We start from the raw sequence: 19,459 nt of genomic DNA, 5'->3' as shown, positions 1-19,459 counted from the left end.
TTAGAATGTAAAAAAAAGAAATGTTTTGGAGAAGTTTTGAAAAGGAATATAGATGGGAAGGATTTAAAAATATAACGATGGACATGATATATGAAAAATATGTAAAAAAAAATGAAGTAAGATGGTTGTGAAAGAAATGTTGGGAGACATTAAAAGAAAATCTAAAGAATAGTTGATTTTTTTGGCTTAAATAATAGTTTTTTAAATGCTGCAAAATGGAAACAATTGTTTTTCTTGTGTAGATTATACATTAATGCTTAAAAAAATGAAAGCAATGACAATAGTATATGTTATGACTCATCATCATTATCAACTCCCTTTTTCCCATTTTCAGCATGGGTTTGGGGTGTTGTGTGAGCTGTCACCATCTCTCTCTATTCAATGACATTTTCCTATCTTTTCAACATTCTTGCCTGACTGTCACAGGTCTTCTCTCACATAATCCATGTACTTCTTTCTGGATGCCTTTGTTTCCTCTTGCCTTCTTCCTCTCTGTCCCAATTCTTATTCACTAGACTGTCTTTGCTTTTCTGTACATTCTTATTCACCAGACTGTCTTTGCTTTTCTGCACATGTGCCTGAACACCATAAATTGTTCTGTTTGACCTTTTCTGCCATTGTTGGTATTTTGGCTTCTGCACTTATGTCCTCATATGCATTCTACCACCTGTCTCAGGGAATTCATCTCCATCACCTCTAGCTTTCTCAACTGCTCTGATTTTACTGTCCAGGTTTCTGTACCATTTCACATCACACCACTGTTTTGTGCACCTTACTTTTCAGTTTCTTTGGCATTCTTCTGACACTGTCTTCAGGTTGGCTGCATTCTCTCTGATTCTGGTTTTGACCTTATCATTTAGACTTCCCTTCTCCTCAACCACCCTTCCCAGATACTTGAAGCTGTTAACCTGTTCTGCTATTATCATCACTATCTTAGTTCTCAGGATCTTCTGATTTCCTCCATTTGCTGGTATCACAACTGTCTTATCTGTACTCAGTTTCATCCCATGTGCCATCATTTTTGGATTCCATTCCCCTATCCTTTACCGAACTTCTTATTCAGAGTCTGCCTGTAATGCCACATTGTCTGCCTACAGCAACTTTGTTGATCTTGCGTTCTCAGCCACTGTATTACCAGCAAATACCCATGGCCATTTGGTGACATTAGTCAACATGACTGAATCACCTAGAGTCATATGTTACACCACTGAGTGGCTAGCCCTGCCACTGCACCTATATTCTCCTATCTTGAGGATGCTGTGCACCACAGTAGATAGCCCAAGCAGTTGGTCTATACAGCTCTTTCCCTATATTGCACCAGCTATAGCCCGCAACTCTATTCCTGGGTGAGTTTGAGATGGAAACACTTAGCGTACTTTTGGGGAAGTGGGAGGAACCCTACAGAGTCATGTGTTGAACATGCAAACTCCATACAGGCACTAGCCGGAGGTCAGAATTGATCCTTGCACCTTGTGCATTGGAAGAAAGACCTTAACCATTATGCCAAATGAATATGTTATGAATATGAATGGATAAATAATATAAAAAAGTGTAAATAAGGAAATGTATAAATAAAACAGCTATTCTTTTCAATAAATTCAATGGGATCTTTTACATCCACCTTAGCAACCACAAACTCAGGCAAATGGGACCTTGGCTTAAAGTTTTAGCTGAAGGACCAAACATGGCACTGTGTAAGTTTATTTCATTGGTGTACAATTCTAAGACCTTTGTTAAAGGACCGGGACTTGGCTAATGGGCTTCTAAGGCTTAAGCAGGGTCAGGGTTGGGGAGAATATTTTCAGTTATCAGAATACTTTGGAGAATGCATTCTGAGTTATGGGAAGGAAGCAGGATGCTGTAGTAGACCAGTAAACATTTTATCAGGCTTCCCATAAATAATGCATTCAAGTGTTCAACAACAGCTAAACAGACTAGTATTAAAGAAAAGTGAGTAGGGCTGCCAGAAGACATGTTCAAAATAATAAGTGACTGATGGAGGAATAGATTGATGGAAAAGGAGTAACAGGAATGGGAGTTGATGCAAGTAGTGTATGTGTTGAATTAGTGTGTGTTCATCTGTGTGTATGTGTTCGTGTGTGTGTGTGTGTGTGTGTGTGTGTGTGTGTGTGTGTGTGTGTGTATGTGCATGTCTGAGTGCATGATTGTGCATGTGCATCACATGTATGTGTTGGATGAGGATGGATATCTGCATATGTGTGCTGTGAAGGACAAGCTAAGGCTTTACATGTGTGGAAAGGGCAAAACAATCTAAGGAACCACAGGCTATCCTTTACACACCTATTTTACAAATGACCAAGGCATGTGAGTTCTTGTGTAACAGTGGTCCACCTTTTCAATCCTCAATCCCTAACTGAATAGTTTTACCAAGCCTAAATGTCTTATGTCAGCAAATGATGCTCAAGTAGGATAGCCTTCACCCTCCCTTAAGTGGCACGGAGCTGGGCTTTGGCTCTGCAGCCCACCCTCCCTCCTCAGCCAATCTTCTAGCTTCTGGATGACTAACTAAACTCATGTCATTAGCAATGTCAATGGATACTTTATATTCTCACAAGTGATGATTTTCACCTAATTTCATCTTACATTGTAACATGTAACATCTGTCTCCTACAAGTCTGATTTAGTAATTTTTTAAAAATTTTTCCTGAATTTTATTATAACTCATACCAGCACCTAATCTCATGCAGAATATTATTTAGTTTATCTGTACTCCCCTGCACACACCACACACACACACACACACACACACACACACACACACACACACACACACACACACACACACACACACACACGCACACACACACACATACACCAGTGTAGTGTCTTATTGAAGAATTTTTAACAAGAAATATTAAATGCTATGATCCAAAGTGATAGTGTTCAATTTTTAAGTACAAGACAAAAAGTAAACTAAAGTTTTATTGAAGTTCTCAGACTACAAACAGTCAGAATGCCCAAATAAGACTCAATGGACAATAAATAAACATATATATATATATATATATATATATATATATATATATATATATATATATATATAGATAGATATATATATAGATATATATATATATATATAGCTATATAGAGAGAGCGATACATATATACACATACATAGGAAAACATATTTATTAGAAAAACTTGAGTAGACTCTTTCATTTTCTTTCAGTATGTAAGTAAGACTCCATCAGAATCGCTGCATGGTGAGTTGGTTGTGGAATCAGAGATGAATGTTTAGAGACAGTTCTCCTTCTAATGGCATAGCCACTGCTTTGAAGTGTTAGTCGTTTGCTTCTTCTAGGGTGATACCTGTAGACTACTATGATTTAAGCACAGCTTTGTGAATTTGTCCTCAGATTTTGTGCTGCTCCTCCAAAACAGGTTGACTTTCCTTATGAAGGCAGACCTTTTTAAAAGTACACACATTATTAAATAATTAAACTAAGCCTGCTCAAAGACTCCTTATGATTTACTGTATGGGATCTAGTACTTGAGGATTTTTTACTTTTAAAACACAAAAGTTCTTTTTTATGACCTGCTGGTATGATTTTTAAAGGTTAGTGCTATAATTCTTAATCCTTGAAGGTTGAGAGGAATGCCTGGTATCTGCTGCAGCAACCAACGTTATGTAATGCAAAGGGAAGTACATTATTTGCAAAATATTACAGGGGTGATAAGCTCAGGCAGCTCTTGGCCCCAAACTCTTTAGTACACTCTACTGGAGAGAGGAGTAATTGTTAATATGTTTAGATGGCGGCAAAAGTAACTTAGTGTACATCAGAGGCTGGAAATGTGATATGCAAATTATTTACTACAATATTTTCAAAGATTTTTGTGGTGTATATGTTCATGAGTGGGCAGGGGCAATCTACAGTCAAGTTTAAGCAGGCTGCTCTTCAGTTTGAGCTGTGTGTGTTGGTGCTGCCATTGCTTGAGATTGTCACTGAAATCAAACATTCCTGTCAGAGTATTAATCATTTAATAAAGATCTGACAGTTTACTATATTCAGGATAACTGATTTACCATTTCACAAACATCAGTGGTTATATTAGTTCCATACAGCGTAAAAAGAATGCCACACAGTTATTGAGGTTGTTTCAAAAATGTTGTAGAACCACTATCGTTAAGCAGACTATTGCCTACAGTTCTGTTTTAACCATTTATCATCTGCACAATGCTGCTACTAAATGTCTTTTATAATCTTTTATGCATTTTCTTTTACCATGGTAGGCTGAGGAAAGGGTCAGGAAAACCTCCCTGGATCTACGACAGGAGATTATCGATGTGGGTAGCATCCAAAATCTGATTGAACTTCGTAAAAAGAGAAAAAACAAAAAGAAAACATCATCCATCACCCCTCCTTTGCAGCAGTCTAAACCAGAAGAAATTGTATGTACCATTTTACAACTGAGGCATTTTCCTGAAACTTAAGTCATCATTTCAGATTTCAAATTTACGTTTGAAATCTGTGTTGTGCTTTTCATCATTGCTTTATTTTCAAAGTGACAGTTTCATGTTTTATGAAAATGTTGTCCTAGAGTACAGGATTCCGTTTCTTCATATATTGCAACTTGCTTAGTTGAAAGTACTTCTGCCTTAACCTGATCTAGTCTAAATTACTTGATGTGTAAATGCACTCCACAGGGTTTAAAGCAGGCAAAAATTAGGTTCATTCACTATTCTTTTTTATTTGTTATTAATTCTCAGTGCAATTCTTTAAAAGGCTTTAGGGAAGCTAGAATCTTTATGTAATGTATTAAGTTATTATTTTTGATCTAAGATTTATTTCAGAATTTCTTTTATATTGTTTGACTGTTTTGTGTAGTCATTAACACAGAGTGAGTTATTTCCTGATAAACACATGTATATATATTATATGTATTCTAAGGCACAAGGTAAATACAGTAGTTTTGTCAGTGAAGAGCCGAAGCATCTGTCCTTGGACACTTTAATTGTTCAGTATTATGCTCATCACCAGGTAGAAAGAAAAAAATTGTCACCATATTGGAAGTTTGAGACTTCATAATCTGAATCCCAAAACTATGAAAATGTAATTGTGGTTTAACACAAATAACACTAAATCTTGAAAGTCTGAAAGTTGCTTCTGCACATTTAAAAAATATTTTGCAGGGGACAACCCCCCCCCCCCCCCCACTTATATATACTAACTCTGAGATTACTCTGCTTTACAGAAGATATTATAATCTGAGGTTCCCTAATTTGACTTTAGCATACACATCTCCTTAATCATACTTAAATTCTCACAGTTTCAAGCATTGCAGTTATGGTCCTCAAACATACAACAAGAACCCATAATCATTTATTGTTATCCTCATTGCAAGACATTGTGTGAATTTTACAGAATTTCTGTGAAAAGTAGTAACTATTTCTGAACTCGGCAGTGGGGGGTGGGGGGTGGCAGTTCACAACCTAACAAAGTTTTTTTTTTTTTTTTTATTGGCAGCCAAATCGGAAGTAATGCCAAAACACACACTAAGAAAGTATTTAGAAGTGTGATATGTCAGCACCATAGCTAGTTACTTTTGGACAGCAAAGGTTTAGATTCACATTCTCTGGCTGTCACTTACTTACACCCATTCAAAAGATGGCACTTCCTTCATGTGACACATTCTGAAATCATTTCCCTAAGAAAACAAAGAACATATTCTTGTTTTATCTGAAACATCTCAAAATGTATTTTTAAGGGAAGCACATAGGTAGAGTATCACAGATGAATAAAGAGAAATGAGAGTATTTGAATAGAAATCAAAAGAACAATTGAGGATGGGTGCAATGCCCTACTTGTGGACGATAGTTTTATAAGATGTTCTGCAGGTTGCAGTTGTAGTTGTAAACAGCGATTTCTCTGATGTTCGTGAAGCATTTTCTAATATCCAGGCAGAGGCGTAACTAGAACTTTTATAACCACATACCAGATTTTGGAAGGGACCCCAAATTAAGGTATGTACTAGAAGGTATTAAAGGCTGGGGTCTGATGGAGGGACTTGAAAGGCAATTTGTTAAAAAGAAATGCTTTTTCAAAAAGTTTTACTGCATGCCACCATTGCAAAAACATATAAATGATGTGGCCTTTGTCATTCATGTTGTGCAGCAAAGAATGATTCCCCTGCCTACATTTCTAAAAAGCGGTCACTGCAGATGATGCTGAAGCAGTAACAGCACTGTCTGGAGCTGTTCTTCTGCTGATAGCAGTCCTCGTCTTTACCTGTAGTTCTGGATGAAGGTCCCCAGTATAGTACCCTGTAGCTGCCATCCAGGGTTCTCTAACTAGATGCTATGCACTGGTTCCTTTATCTGAGTATCACTTTGGATCAGTGCAGTTGCCTGGTTCACAGTAAAATACATTCACTGAGATGGTAGGGTATCCACGATCACTGGGTTTAGTCCATTTAGGTGACTGGGTATTATTGGCAGGTTCTCTAAAAGATGCCATCAAGAAATACAAGAGTAAACAATAATCACTTTCACTGAAGGCTCAGTGTACTTGCCAACATTTTCTCCTTAAGGTGGTTCATGTTGTAGTTGTTTTTGTTTAAATCACAGTCTGATGAGCCCTTCATAGTAAATGGTCTTTCAATGACAATTTTTATGTTGATGAAAAAGCCCTTCAGATCAACTAAACTAATATGGCTAACTCAAGCCTTAGGCTAGATAGTAGAAATATTGATGAAGGTCTCTTCACTGACACGGTCTCACTGGATCATGAGGAGATTCTCCTTGACCCCCTTAAGGGTATGAAAGACACAGGTGCTTAGTGAGATCCTTCTTTCACCAACAGTGGAAAGAGAGGTAAGATTATTGGTTTTAATAAGCAGCTTTACTAATGATGCCATTTATAGAGGGCTCAGTACTTGTCAACCTGTAGGGTGACATGTGGGTGGCCATGTAGCTACTCATATGATGAACTCTATTACTCTCTTCAGGGGTGTAGCTCCTGAGTAGAACATTTCTGCCCTCACAGTGCCTTTCCTAGGCAAACTCAAATTGTTATACATTCCATTCATAATCCCAAGGGAAACACTGAAGTGAAGCTGGCTATTGTCAATGCCAATAGTCTAAACTGAAAGGATATGTACTTTGAAGGCTTTCTTGGACAATGAAGTTGTGGAGATCTGAACTGTCACAGACATCTGGTTTAAGGATTCAGACAGAATACCCCTAAATTTCAGAATGCAATACCTACCATTTTTTCAGACCAAACACACAGGGAAAGATGCCTCCATCATCATAGTTAATACCCTGAGTGCCAACATGTTAGACTCCAGCCTATATGAAAACATAAGTGCCAATATTAACATAAATGGAACTAATTCCCTTAAGTCATTATGTATTTATGTATTTTATATATATCTTTGTACATAACAGCTGCGTAGCAGGTTATTTTAACCATTATACAGCTCTTTAAAACAGAAACCTATGGAGAAAAGCTAATCAATGAACAATACATTAAACAACAATAAAATACAATATAAAGATGAGCAGTAAACTTCCACAGATCGATCTCAGTTAGTTTAAACACAATCATGTGTCAAACAGTTAATTCTCTTAATATTACAGCATTACATTTAGCACACAGTGTTTAAATAGATGGCAATGATATTCATACAATCAGAGAATGTAGACAGAGAGAAAGGGTAGTGTTAGTATGTTAACATGCAACACACAGACCATAAAGTTCCCTATATGACATTAAAGGCAAGGCAGGCTGAGGACTCCTTCAAAAGCACAGAGCTCATTTTTAAAGGATGGGTAACAGGAACAACTCCCAACCTGTACTGGTAAGTTCCATATTCAGGTCAGAGGCACTATTCCCATGGTACCAGGAAATAGCATTCACTATCATTTTAAATGGATATTGATCCCTCACCATCTAAACTAGCAGCTTTCATTGAAGCAGATTTCTGAATGTAGCACTGCAGTCTGCAGTATGAGGAATTCAAGGTACACCTGAGCACAGATGACTACGTTTGAAAGGGAGCCATACCTAAGTGATATAAATTATGACAAAGGTGAGAGTGAGAAGGCACTTTCCTAGCAAACATGGCAATATTATTAAAGGCTCTAGCCAGACATTGTAAAAGACCTTTTTGCAGACTGTACATGACCAGACTACCAAATAACATATGGGTGTGTAATGAGTAAGCTTTGCTGCCATGGTACGGCATTATTTGATCCTTTAGAGAAAATGTAATTGTTGATGAGACTTCTTCATAATGAAAGTCATATGGTTCATGAGCAATAATTTCTAGTCAAAAATAAGTCCCAGATATTTAACTTTTTCCACAATGAAAATAGGTATGTCATCCATGGAGATGTGAGGAAGGAACAAAAAATGCCCTGGCCAAATTTCCCCTACTCACTGTGAATATAACCTGGTCAACAAAGAAAGAGTAAAATAAATGCAATAAAGGAAAAAACTATATATCCTCAGGAGTGTTGTAGAACCAGATAGCATGATGTTTAATTTGAAAAAATTCAGTAATAGATGACTGTCAGGGTTTCAAGTCTGCAGAGTATATAGCATCCTGCAGATCGGTCTGAACTTTATTTGCCCTAGAAGCAACAAAAATGCAGATTCACTGACAAATGAAAAATGCATTCTTTTACTTCAAGAAAGGCTAATCAGATTTACAAATACAAAATAAATAAATAAATAAAGGTCCAAGGAATGATCTCTGATGAACTCCTATCTGTAGAAGGTTAGATCATGTTGCAGGAGAATCCATCTGACAAAAATAGGTACAGCTAGAGAAATAGCTTGGAAGCTGTATCAAACTTTTGGGTTTAATGTTCTCAGATGTAACTCTATCCAATAGAATTCTCAAATTTGCAAAAAAATAAATAAAAATTTGTGAAGTCAAATTCAGCAAACTCAACGTTGTCAAAAGAGGTTACATTATGATCTCTGGTAACAGGTGCAGTGTCAACACTATTGTCAGTCTGAAATCCATATTGTTTATCAGACAAAATGCAGAACATTAGATGAGAAATGAGCTAAATGTTGATAACTTTCTCTAATACATTAGATATGGAACTTAGAAGTACTAAAGTTTTATAACAACATTTTTGGTTAGAACCATGGCCCCCATGGACAGGAATAACATTTGTGTCTTCCATCAGTGTGAATTCAAACAACCCGCAATAATGTGGTTTGTGAGCCAGCTAACACTTTTTGAGAAAAAAAGAAGTCAGCATCTGTATGAATTTGGGTAAAATACCACCCACGAAAGGAAACTAATTATTCTTTTGTTTGAGCAGAAGCTTTAAGATCAATATTGTGCTGACTTGGACACAGAGTAAAAGGAGGGGTGTGGGTGATCTTACCCCATACGTGATCCCTGCAAACAAGATAAAGTCCTAGTAAATGTAGAGGTTAAGGACAGCACTATCACTATGGGAGATTTCTGTCACTACAGAGAGCTTTTTCATGGTTACACAGGATGTATCGTTTCCTTAGATCCACCACATTCTTGGTTTTTAGATTTCAGTTACTCAGTGTCTGGGATAAGTACAATACCAACAAAAAGTATGTTTTTTTCTGTTAATATTAATCACCTTTAGCAGTTGGTTAAAATCTCTTTAGTTTCAGAAATATTCATGGTAGTATTCTAGTCAAATTGCCATGATCTGTTCCACATTGACTGTTTTATTATTCATTGTTAAATCTGACTATGATACCATCATTCTCCATAAATCCAAAGATAACCCTTATCTGAAACACCTCACCATTTTTCTGGCAAATACTCAGGACTAGTGACACCTTTGTCACCATAAATTGGGATCTTGTCCTTGGTACCCCCTAGTATAGTCAAAATGCATCTTAAATTAATTTACCGTTAATATGTTTCCATACTATAATATACTGAAGGAAATTCAAAAAGAAACCACTGTGATGGAATTGTAAGCTAAATATTTTTATAACAGAAACAATAGGATCTTTACTGTCTATATAAATTACCCAAATCATGAAAGAAGTCCCGAAAGAATGCAATTCATAAAAATAAATGGATTTATTTGATAGGCCAAGACTTCCTCTGTGTTCAGCCTTGCACTCAGCATTGAAAAGAACAACAAAATCTGTAACTATGAGAAAAAATAAAGCTAAAAAACAAAGGATGTTTTATCCTGAAGTCCATTAACAATATATTCACCAACCCATGAGATATCACCAATAGCTTAGCCAACAAATTCAGTACCAGTGTTAAGATCCAAGGAAGTAAATTGGTTACTCTCCCAGATCTGGCCGATAAAGCATTGTGCATAACAACTTTTCTAAGACAACCCTACATAACAATAAAAATAAAAGCGCTTTAAGTCCTGATAACATCCCCAGAGCTCCCCGTATGCCATAAAGAATAACCATCCTATACAACCCATATATATTATAATATCTCTCTCTGTAGGTGCTGTCCCTGACCTGTTATACCAGGCAGTAGTATTACCAGTTTATAAGGTGGTCTCAGCAACAAACCCTGATAGTTATCGACCCATTACTCTCCTGTACTGTATGTAAAGTAATGCAAATGTTTGGTTCTTGTCTCACTTCTCCTCTGCATTTTCTTTTTAAACATGTAGGGTGGTAATTCTTTATGACTTACAAAGTTTACTAATGATTGCAAACACAGTAGCATCATTCTTTCCCCAACATATGCCTCTTGCATACAAATAGTGTCCTAACATTTAACATTAAAAAGTATAATACTGTGTCCTTTGTAAAGAAAGTGGTTCCAGCTAAATGCAACATTCAGGGTCATGCACTAGAAATAGATGAGTTTAAGGGCCTTGGTGCACTGCTTAATGATGGTAACAGCTTTGATGAACACATAACTGTCTACAAGGACTGTATCATAGCACATTTGTTACCCAAAAGAATAAGCTGCAGGTTAAAAGTCATTATCTATTTATATACACCTTTCTCATGCACCCAATCCATAATATAATGCTTCATTCAGCAGTCTCCTAATCCAGTGCCTTGTCAATCTGCAAAAGGTTCAAAGATTTCTAATTAAGAAGATCAATGGTCAGTCTGTGGTTTCATTAACAAGGATTACCCATAAAAGATCTAACAACTGTCATTCTCAGAATTTTATCATCTTCTTACATGTGCTCTGTGCCTTATGTTATGGGCTTTGAATGACCCTATATTTTTCAGAAACCTAAACTTGGAATGCTCCATTTGGTAACAGGCAATGCATGCACAAATAATGCTAATATTAAAATCTCCATTAACAATAGTAGTAGACAGAATGGATTCATTACCCCACAACTACATTTGTAGAGCAAATTTCACTGAATTTAAAACAATGTGGGTCTTTTTACATTTAAGAAATGCTTGATGACTATACATTTATCCATATGTTCTGACATGTGATAATGGTTTTCAGGCTTCTGGAGGGCAAATGTGAACCTATGAACTAAGGCTGAAAGCTTGTTTCTGAAACACGTGAACCTATGTTCTAAGGCAGGCTCATGCATCCTTAAGTTAAAATTAAAGTGAACAAAAAAGTGAACTCACACAGGAAGTAATTCAGATTAAGGTCCAATAATTTGTTTAAAAAGAATGACTCAGTTACACTGGGACTTCATGCTAAAAATGTTATATTAATATGATAACGGGTCTATATTACAACATCAAACTCACAGGAGTAAGAACGTTGTAATATCAAACCCATTTTCGAAATGTGAAAATAGCGAAGCCACGGATTAACAAGTTTTTTCCCAGGGAAAAAAAATCGGTGGGCGGTTTTCGTGGCCTTGCTATTTCCCCCACTGTGGTGCGATCTCGGAGTTGGTATATTTAAGTAGGGGGGTGTGGGGGGGGGCGAAGCCCCCCACATTAGTTTAAGTTTAAAGTGTATGTGTTTTTGTTTTGTACTAGAACAGCAATCTTTTTTCCCTGGGAAAAAAATTGCTGTTCTGTGTCTTCGTACTTTTTGGTTTTCGAACTTCCTGGTTCGATATTACATCGTTCGAACTCCTGTGACCCATGTAAGAACAGTTCTACATACACACAACTGTAGCTATTTTCATTTATCATTAATGATGAGTGGCGATCATCAGGGTTTATGAGTTTTATAGTATGCCATACTTATTATTTGCTGACTTTGTTATGTGCTGCAAGCAAGACATGAAACTTGGGTATGGGGTAGGGCTGACCATATGGACATATTCTGACTGGCTTGCAAGCAATGCCAATGCATCATTTTTAAAGGAATTTGGAATTTCCTAGAACATCAGATCTGTCAATTGAAAACTTTCCACTTGCCAGCACCAATGATAGCAACAGTGCTGCAGGGCCCCTTAACAACTGCATTTCCTGCTATGTCTACAGTTGTATCCCTGTTTCCGGGTCATACTCTCAACTATTAGAACACCTAACCCCAGGATTTCTTAGGATAGGGGGTCTAGTCAAATCTATCCAAGGGTTCAAAGACTTTTTTGCCATATTGGAGTTGATTCAATTCTGCTGTTTTAATTAAGCTATTAATATGTTGAGTTTAACTGTACAATAACTAGTGGACATGCATTTAAATGCATATTCAAGCAAATAAATAAATATACTTACTTCTGTAGCCCTTAAATCCTCCATGTGTTGGTGTAGTAAATGCCCCTCAAAGTAGATGCCATTTTTTATGCTTCATTCAGTAACTCAGCTGGTGGTAAACCTGCCTGAAGGTAAATGACCACACTGTACCTATTATGTCAAAACTCATACACAAGTTTTTCTAATCTTATACATTTAACTCTAGTGGTATGTGGTGCAAAGCTTACTTAACAACATTACTGTATGGCATAGTGACTTGCATGTGATCAATAATACCTTAGTCATTATGTGAAATAGTTAAAATGTTTATCCATATAGTGTTAGGAATACTACAGCTAGTACAAGTGCTTACTGCCCCTTTACTGAGGCAGTTAATGCAGAAGGTTAAGGCTGTGAGATATAGTTCCTGTGGCACAGAGTGTGATTCTCTCAGCCCTCTTTTGCCGACTGTGTGACCTTGAGCAAGTCACTTAAACTGACATTGCTTCTGGGTCATCCCTGAAAAGGGATTGTGTGTTGAGTGGGCTTAACTGGTTAACACATGGGTATTATTAATTATTATTATTATTACTGGTTGATATTTAGGTTTCATCTTACTAATGTTTTACAATGTTTATTTATCATTGTTGCATTTGCAGTGTAATAATCTTCACTCACCCTTAAAGTATAAAACAAATGCTATACCATTTCCTGTGACTCAGACTCTACATTCTGCTGTAGAAGGCTGTGTACCTTAAATGATGCTTACAGGTTTCTGCTCCCTGTTTAGTGCATTTGACAAAATATGTTGGTATCAGCACTGTATATCCCCAACCGGACTGTACTACACATGTGCATTTGCGTGTATAGGATTTGATTACTGTGAACCATGTCACTGATTATCACTACACTGTGGAGGATGCTGATGACAGATTTGTATTATTATATTTTAACGTAGACTGTAGTACATTCCACACTAAGTATTCTGCTTATGAATGCTGTTCAGCGCTAATTTTACAACAAAGATTGCTACTGCTTTCCATGTAACTCTTTTAATATATTTGCTAATGGTCATAAACTGTAGCTTTTTCTACATATTAAATGACTGTTACTTTGTGCATACTGTAATTATAGTGTTTATTGAACTTTTTGTTGTTTGTCCCCACTGTAAATGGGTAAGCTAAACATACCAGTTAAAAATAAACTAGTAACACAATAGCTTTAGTTATTTCAGTTCTCTTGTTGTATGTGCATACAACTGCATTCTACAATATGTTGAGTTTATACTGATGCTTCCTTATCTTATATTTTAGGAGGGTCCTATTGATGTTCCAACATTCCTAAGGGCTGCTGTTGAAGGAAAAATCAAAATTGTGGAGAAGTTCCTTAAGGATGGTGGATCACCCAATGTCTGTGATGAGGTATTGTTCATTAAATTTGAAGCTGTGTCTTGATATTGAAATTTCTTGGATGGCATAAAGCAGAACAACCTATAAGAGTACAGAACGAAATCTTATTTATGGAATCAGTGAATTCTATTTTTTTTTTACAAATCAATACATGTATGTCATAAAAGGGCTACAGATTTATACATACATACAAAGAAACTAACACAATTAATACTCTTACTGATGGAATAATTGCTGGGTTGGAGATGGAGGATAACATATCATGTATTCACAGTGTGAAGGATGTTAGATTTCACCATGTTTTTAATTTCAGTCACATTTCTTTTTTAAAAGTAAAATGCTTGATTTACCTTAAAGACTGCTTGCTGCACAAATACATTAATAAGAAAAGTCTGCAGGATGAAATATTTGCAAGCAAAACAGAGCAGCATGGATCAACACATGCAGAGCTTTTTATATAAATTTAAAATAACTCCCTGTTCAGATTACAGTAGTTGTAGCTTTCTTCTCTTATCTCAAATGTGTAGTTGTATTCACTGAAACAGGTAGTTGTATTCACTGAAACAGATTATAAACTCACTAGACAGCTCCACACTACTGCATGTAATGCATGTAATGACTGACAGCAATTCCAAAATTTGTAAAGCTATATTAAAGGGATTAATCAGATATACAGCTGATTCTGTAAATAGCTGCTGTTGCCCACATGACACATTTCCAGGTGTAACCAGATGACGCAGTTTCAAGTGTAAGGAATATATCACTGCTATAATAATAATGCTGTTATGTTATATTGATGTAACATCAATGCTGTTATCAGTATATGTTTGGTTATAAACCAAATACCTTGTGACACACACAAGCATTTACGTGACACTCGTTTACAGAAATACTTACGGAATCTTGGATCGGAAAGAAATGCTTATGTAATCAAAAGATTAATTGATTAAAGAGCTGCAAATTTTTGTAAATATCAAAAGGGTTGTCTTGTTAATAAAACTAGTTTAACATTAAACTGCCCATGTTTCATACATTGTATAGCAGTCCTGTTCAGCATAATGCAGAAAGGCATTAACTTTGTTTAATTTTTTTTTGCCAAGTTCTGAAGAATTGCTAACAGCTTATAATCATTTTTCTTTACTTCTCCAAGTATAAAAACTTTCCTTCCTGACTTGCATATTTGCAACCTTGAGTGGGGTTACAAAATATTGGCTTTTTCTTTTTCTTTTATTTATATTTGTTTAGAGGGTTAGTGCACTGAGTAATATTTAGCAATTTCAGGTTCAGCTTTGGTGAAATACAAAACATTTCACAAACCAAAAAACAGAAATATAAGTAATGTAAGAGTAGTTCATAACTGTTACATACAAAGTGACACTCACAATATAGTAAACAAGAAGAGTGCAATGCACAATATATTCTCATTTCAACAAGTTTAGATCATACAGTATCACAGCCTTATGGAAGGTCACACTGAGTTATAGCAAAGACAAAGCACTGCTGCTTTATCTGGTAAGTTTATAGTCACTATTGAACTTTTGGACTGTTATAAAATTAGGTTTCCAATCTTCACACAAGCAGTAGTGACTGATATTAATGACTTTCCATTCAACTGCACAAGGTTATCTGTTATATCAGGTACCTTACATTTAAGAAGTATAAACTTCGAATTAAGAAGAGACAGCTGTAGTACTCATAAGACAATATACATGTTATCCTAAAATGTGGTACTGATCTGGAGTGCTTTGCTTATTGATATTAAAACAACAGCTAAGTATTAGACTTTTGAAAGTAATTTACATGAACTTGAAGGTTTTTGATTAATTTATAAATTTCTGACATATGGAGCTTATTCCTTGTTCAGTACTCCTATGTATGTTTGTATGTGCAATGCAAGGTATCTTTTTTTTATCCCCCCCTTTGCTTTATTCATTTTTTCTGGTCATTCCAGTTCCTTCATCCATTGTCGGATCTTCCTTCTTTTCCTTCTCCTTCTCCCAGACATCTTTTAGTGAGCTGGGGTTAGCTTAGATCTTAAGGGCATCCTGGGGGAGCAGTGCCAGCAACTGCTTCTGAGGGAGCTATATTATGACCTGCTTTTGTATTCCCTGCCCCATAACCTATGTGTTTGTTGACAACATGCGAGGGCTACTCCTCTCTGTGGATCACCCCTCCCTTCAGGGAGTGTCTTCAGCAAATGATGGCCCCCTCCAAGTTGGGCACACCGAGCCACTAATTGAACCCTGGTCATCAGGGTTGCAGGCAAGGCTTTCTGTTTTTAACTTCTGGAATTGTAGTGCATTATCTTTCAAACTTTTCTAAATTATTCACTTAAGTTTCTTCTTGTTATCACTACCTGTGTCTGCTACTAGTCTTCTACTCCACTGTCCACTTCCATTTTTGTGGAAATGTAGAGCAAATTTGACATACCTTCTCAGACTGGACTTGAGCAAGTCCATCCCAACAGGTGGTATGTGGAACCTGTTTGTACAGATGTCCTCTCCATAGCCTGTCTCTTCTCCATTTGTTCACTAAGCTAACACTTTCATGTTTTGTCCAGGAGGAAAATGTGTTATCTTTGGGAATACTGGCTGCATTTATTGGGAATGCTGTCAAGAATGCTACCTAGCCCCCATTTTTATGATACATCTTTGGTTCCAGTCTAGTTCTCTTCTGCACTACCTCAACTATACATGCATAATTGTATTTGCTTGCTGTTTTCCTTTGCTGAAGAGATTCATCACTTCCATGTTTGTCTTGGTTGGCTTCTGTTAAGGTACAGCCTTCACTATAACTTGGTGAGCCCAAGGTCCTCCTCCACTCTGCATACATTCCCCATGATTGTTTCTGCAATTACAACATCAAGACTCATATTGTCTGATCCCCTGGAGTTTTAAATCTTCTTTTTCCTAGGGTTCCCTTCCTAGTGGCCAGTTTTGTTTTCTCATCTATTGCCCACTTTGTCAATAGGCTTGGCCTACCTGTGACAAGATGCTTCATAGTTCCTAGGTTCATACCTCTCAACCTCTTAGCACAAAAAATCTGTAAGCCAGTTAATTCTAAAATAAATTGGATGTACTTTTGCTGCACTGGATCTTTACATAAAAGAACAAATAAATTGTGTGTGTGTGTGTGTGTGTGTGTGTGTGTGTGTGTGTGTGTGTGTGTGTGTGTGTGTTTTTCTTACTGCAAGCAACCTCCCAATGGGAGAGGTGAGCAAGCCACACCCCATTCACTCCTCTCCTTCCTTGCTTGGCTCCTCCAGTGTCAGGGCTTCTAATCAACCTCCAGCTGCATGGGTGACTGTCTGGGCTTCATCCTTCTGCACTAGCAGCTAGGCAATATAGCTATGTGATAAGATAATTGTAAGTTCTTATTAGTGAAAATGTTGTCATACCATGGTAATTGTAACTTGTCTCTTGTATGCAGAGGTTAGTATTTATACTTGATGGATGCCATTCTGAATTTCTGTCTGATGCTATGCCAGAATATTTAATGATTCATAACAAAAACTCTTCGTGGATTTCATCAGCATCTGCAGGATTTGGAGTGATTTATTTTAATGACATTACATAATCCATAGAATGTACTAATGAATTTGTTAAATTATTACAATATATGCTGTTGTCTGCGTAACCTGTTGTGCACCTGTTACATGATTTTGCTGTACACTAAATTTTACTACCAGTTCCAAATCTGGTAATATGCGATTTTAGGGAAAACATACTGTCAGTGTTTTTGTGGTCATTCTGGTAAATAAAAAAATATAAATGCTAATACTTTTTAGATGGTTTTAACTGTAATTCACTTCTTTTAATGCTACTTATAGGTTCATAGGTTCATACTAGGCTATCTGCCCTAGGGCATTTATAAGCCTAGCCAGAGTGTGTTTGGCTTTCGCCACCCATTTTAAATGAATTTTGCTATGCCCTTTTTTGCGGTTAGTATACTGTGCCTCTGTCTAACAGTGACACAGAAGTGATACCCGGGGTAAACCTACGATCTCCCATCCACTCATCAAGATTCCTCTTGAAGAGAGTCAATGAGGGATTCTGCCTAACCTGGACTGGGATTTTATTCCAGAGTGAAGGGAGCCTCTGGGTTATGAATCTGTCCCGCCAGCATGTCCTATTTATTTCAGTGCTGAGGTTCAAGTCTCTTGAGCGCGTAGCTTGATGGGATTTGGATTTTCTGAGGTGCAGCATGTCCATTAATTCCGGGTTGGACATGGCTTTATACATCAAGCACAGATCGCCTCTGAGCAGGCGGTATGACACTGAGTAGAGCTGGAGTTTCTTTAACTGGGCAGCATATGGCATCTGTTTTGATCCTCATGGTGAGGTACTTTTGGGGTCTTTCCAGTTAATGCAGGTGTCTGGTAAGGTACATCCCAAAAGGGGCATAGTACTCAATTATGGGCCTGATGAGGGATGAGTAAAGAGGCACGATGACCTCCCCTGATCTAGATGTGAATCCCTTCATGATTAGGTGGGCTATATAAAATGTTTTTCTAACCACTTTGGCCACGTGGTTTTCAAATGAGAGATTGCTATCAACTTGGGTCCCCAGGTCCCTAATTACTTCTTCTGTACTTAATGGATTACCACCTATGTGGTGATTTGTGGGCACTTTGTTTTTGCCAAAGGGGATGACTATACACTTTTTGGCGTTTAGCTTGAGGCCATGGCTCTGGCACCAGTTGTCTGTTTCTATGAGGCCCTTTTGTAGGATGCTTGTGTCGGCTGGAGAGTCGATTATGGCGCCTAGTTTGCAGTCATCTGCGAATATTGCCATGCAGTATAGCACAGAGGATTGCACATACTGACCTGCTAATGAGTTCAATCCTATAATCTTGTGTTTGATTCCCACTTGTCTTCATTTCCAGACCACATGACTTTGAGCCAATCACTTAACCAGATCACTGATCTATGACATCAGTAGCTGCTGTCTAGTTGGTATTACCTGGTTAACAAATTAATTTTCTATCTTTACCATGATAATTCTTATAGTAAAGATAGAAAAATTAATTTGTTAACCAGGTAATACCAACTAGACAGCAGCTACTGATGTCATAGATCAGTGATCTGGTTAAGTGATTTTCTATCTTTACCATGATAATTCTTATAACTGCGGTGGTGGTGCTGCGGTAGCTTTGTCGCCTCACAGCAAGATGTTGTGCCGTTCGATTCTCAGCTAGAGTGTCTTCTGTGTGGAGACATGCGTGAATGGGCGTACCTTCATTGAAGGTTGTGCATCAGGGCTGGCAAACTCGGTACATAAAAAAATCTACTGCCAATCATTCGCGGACCGGAGTTCCGCTGTGGCAACCCCTAACCGGGAAAAGCCGAAAGAAACACACACACACACACCATGATAATTCTTATAGGACTCAGAAATATCTTTGACTACTGAATGCTTCTTTTCTGCCCTCACGACCTAGCAAAACCACAAATGGGCTGAGTCAATATTATCCACACTTAGTCA

The 19,459-nt window shown here is 37.2% G+C and overlaps 1 protein-coding gene across 1 annotated transcript in view; it reads left to right on the top strand.

The window, feature by feature from the left end:
• Positions 1-19,459, top strand: part of ANKRD2 (ankyrin repeat domain 2) — a 184,996-nt gene that overhangs the window by 22,983 nt on the left and 142,554 nt on the right. The window contains exons 2-3 of the mRNA XM_044055579.1: positions 4,253-4,411; positions 13,880-13,987. Of these exons, the coding sequence (XP_043911514.1) occupies positions 4,253-4,411; positions 13,880-13,987 (267 nt within the window). The remainder of the gene's footprint in view (positions 1-4,252; positions 4,412-13,879; positions 13,988-19,459) is intronic.

This window comes from Protopterus annectens, chromosome 14.part0 (genome assembly GCF_019279795.1).
Source record: "Protopterus annectens isolate FY-2018-M chromosome 14.part0, PAN1.0, whole genome shotgun sequence".
NCBI classification, from domain to species: domain Eukaryota; kingdom Metazoa; phylum Chordata; order Ceratodontiformes; family Protopteridae; genus Protopterus; species Protopterus annectens.
The sequence above is the reverse complement of the archived record's forward strand: the minus strand, read 5'-3'. Positions and strand labels throughout refer to the sequence as shown.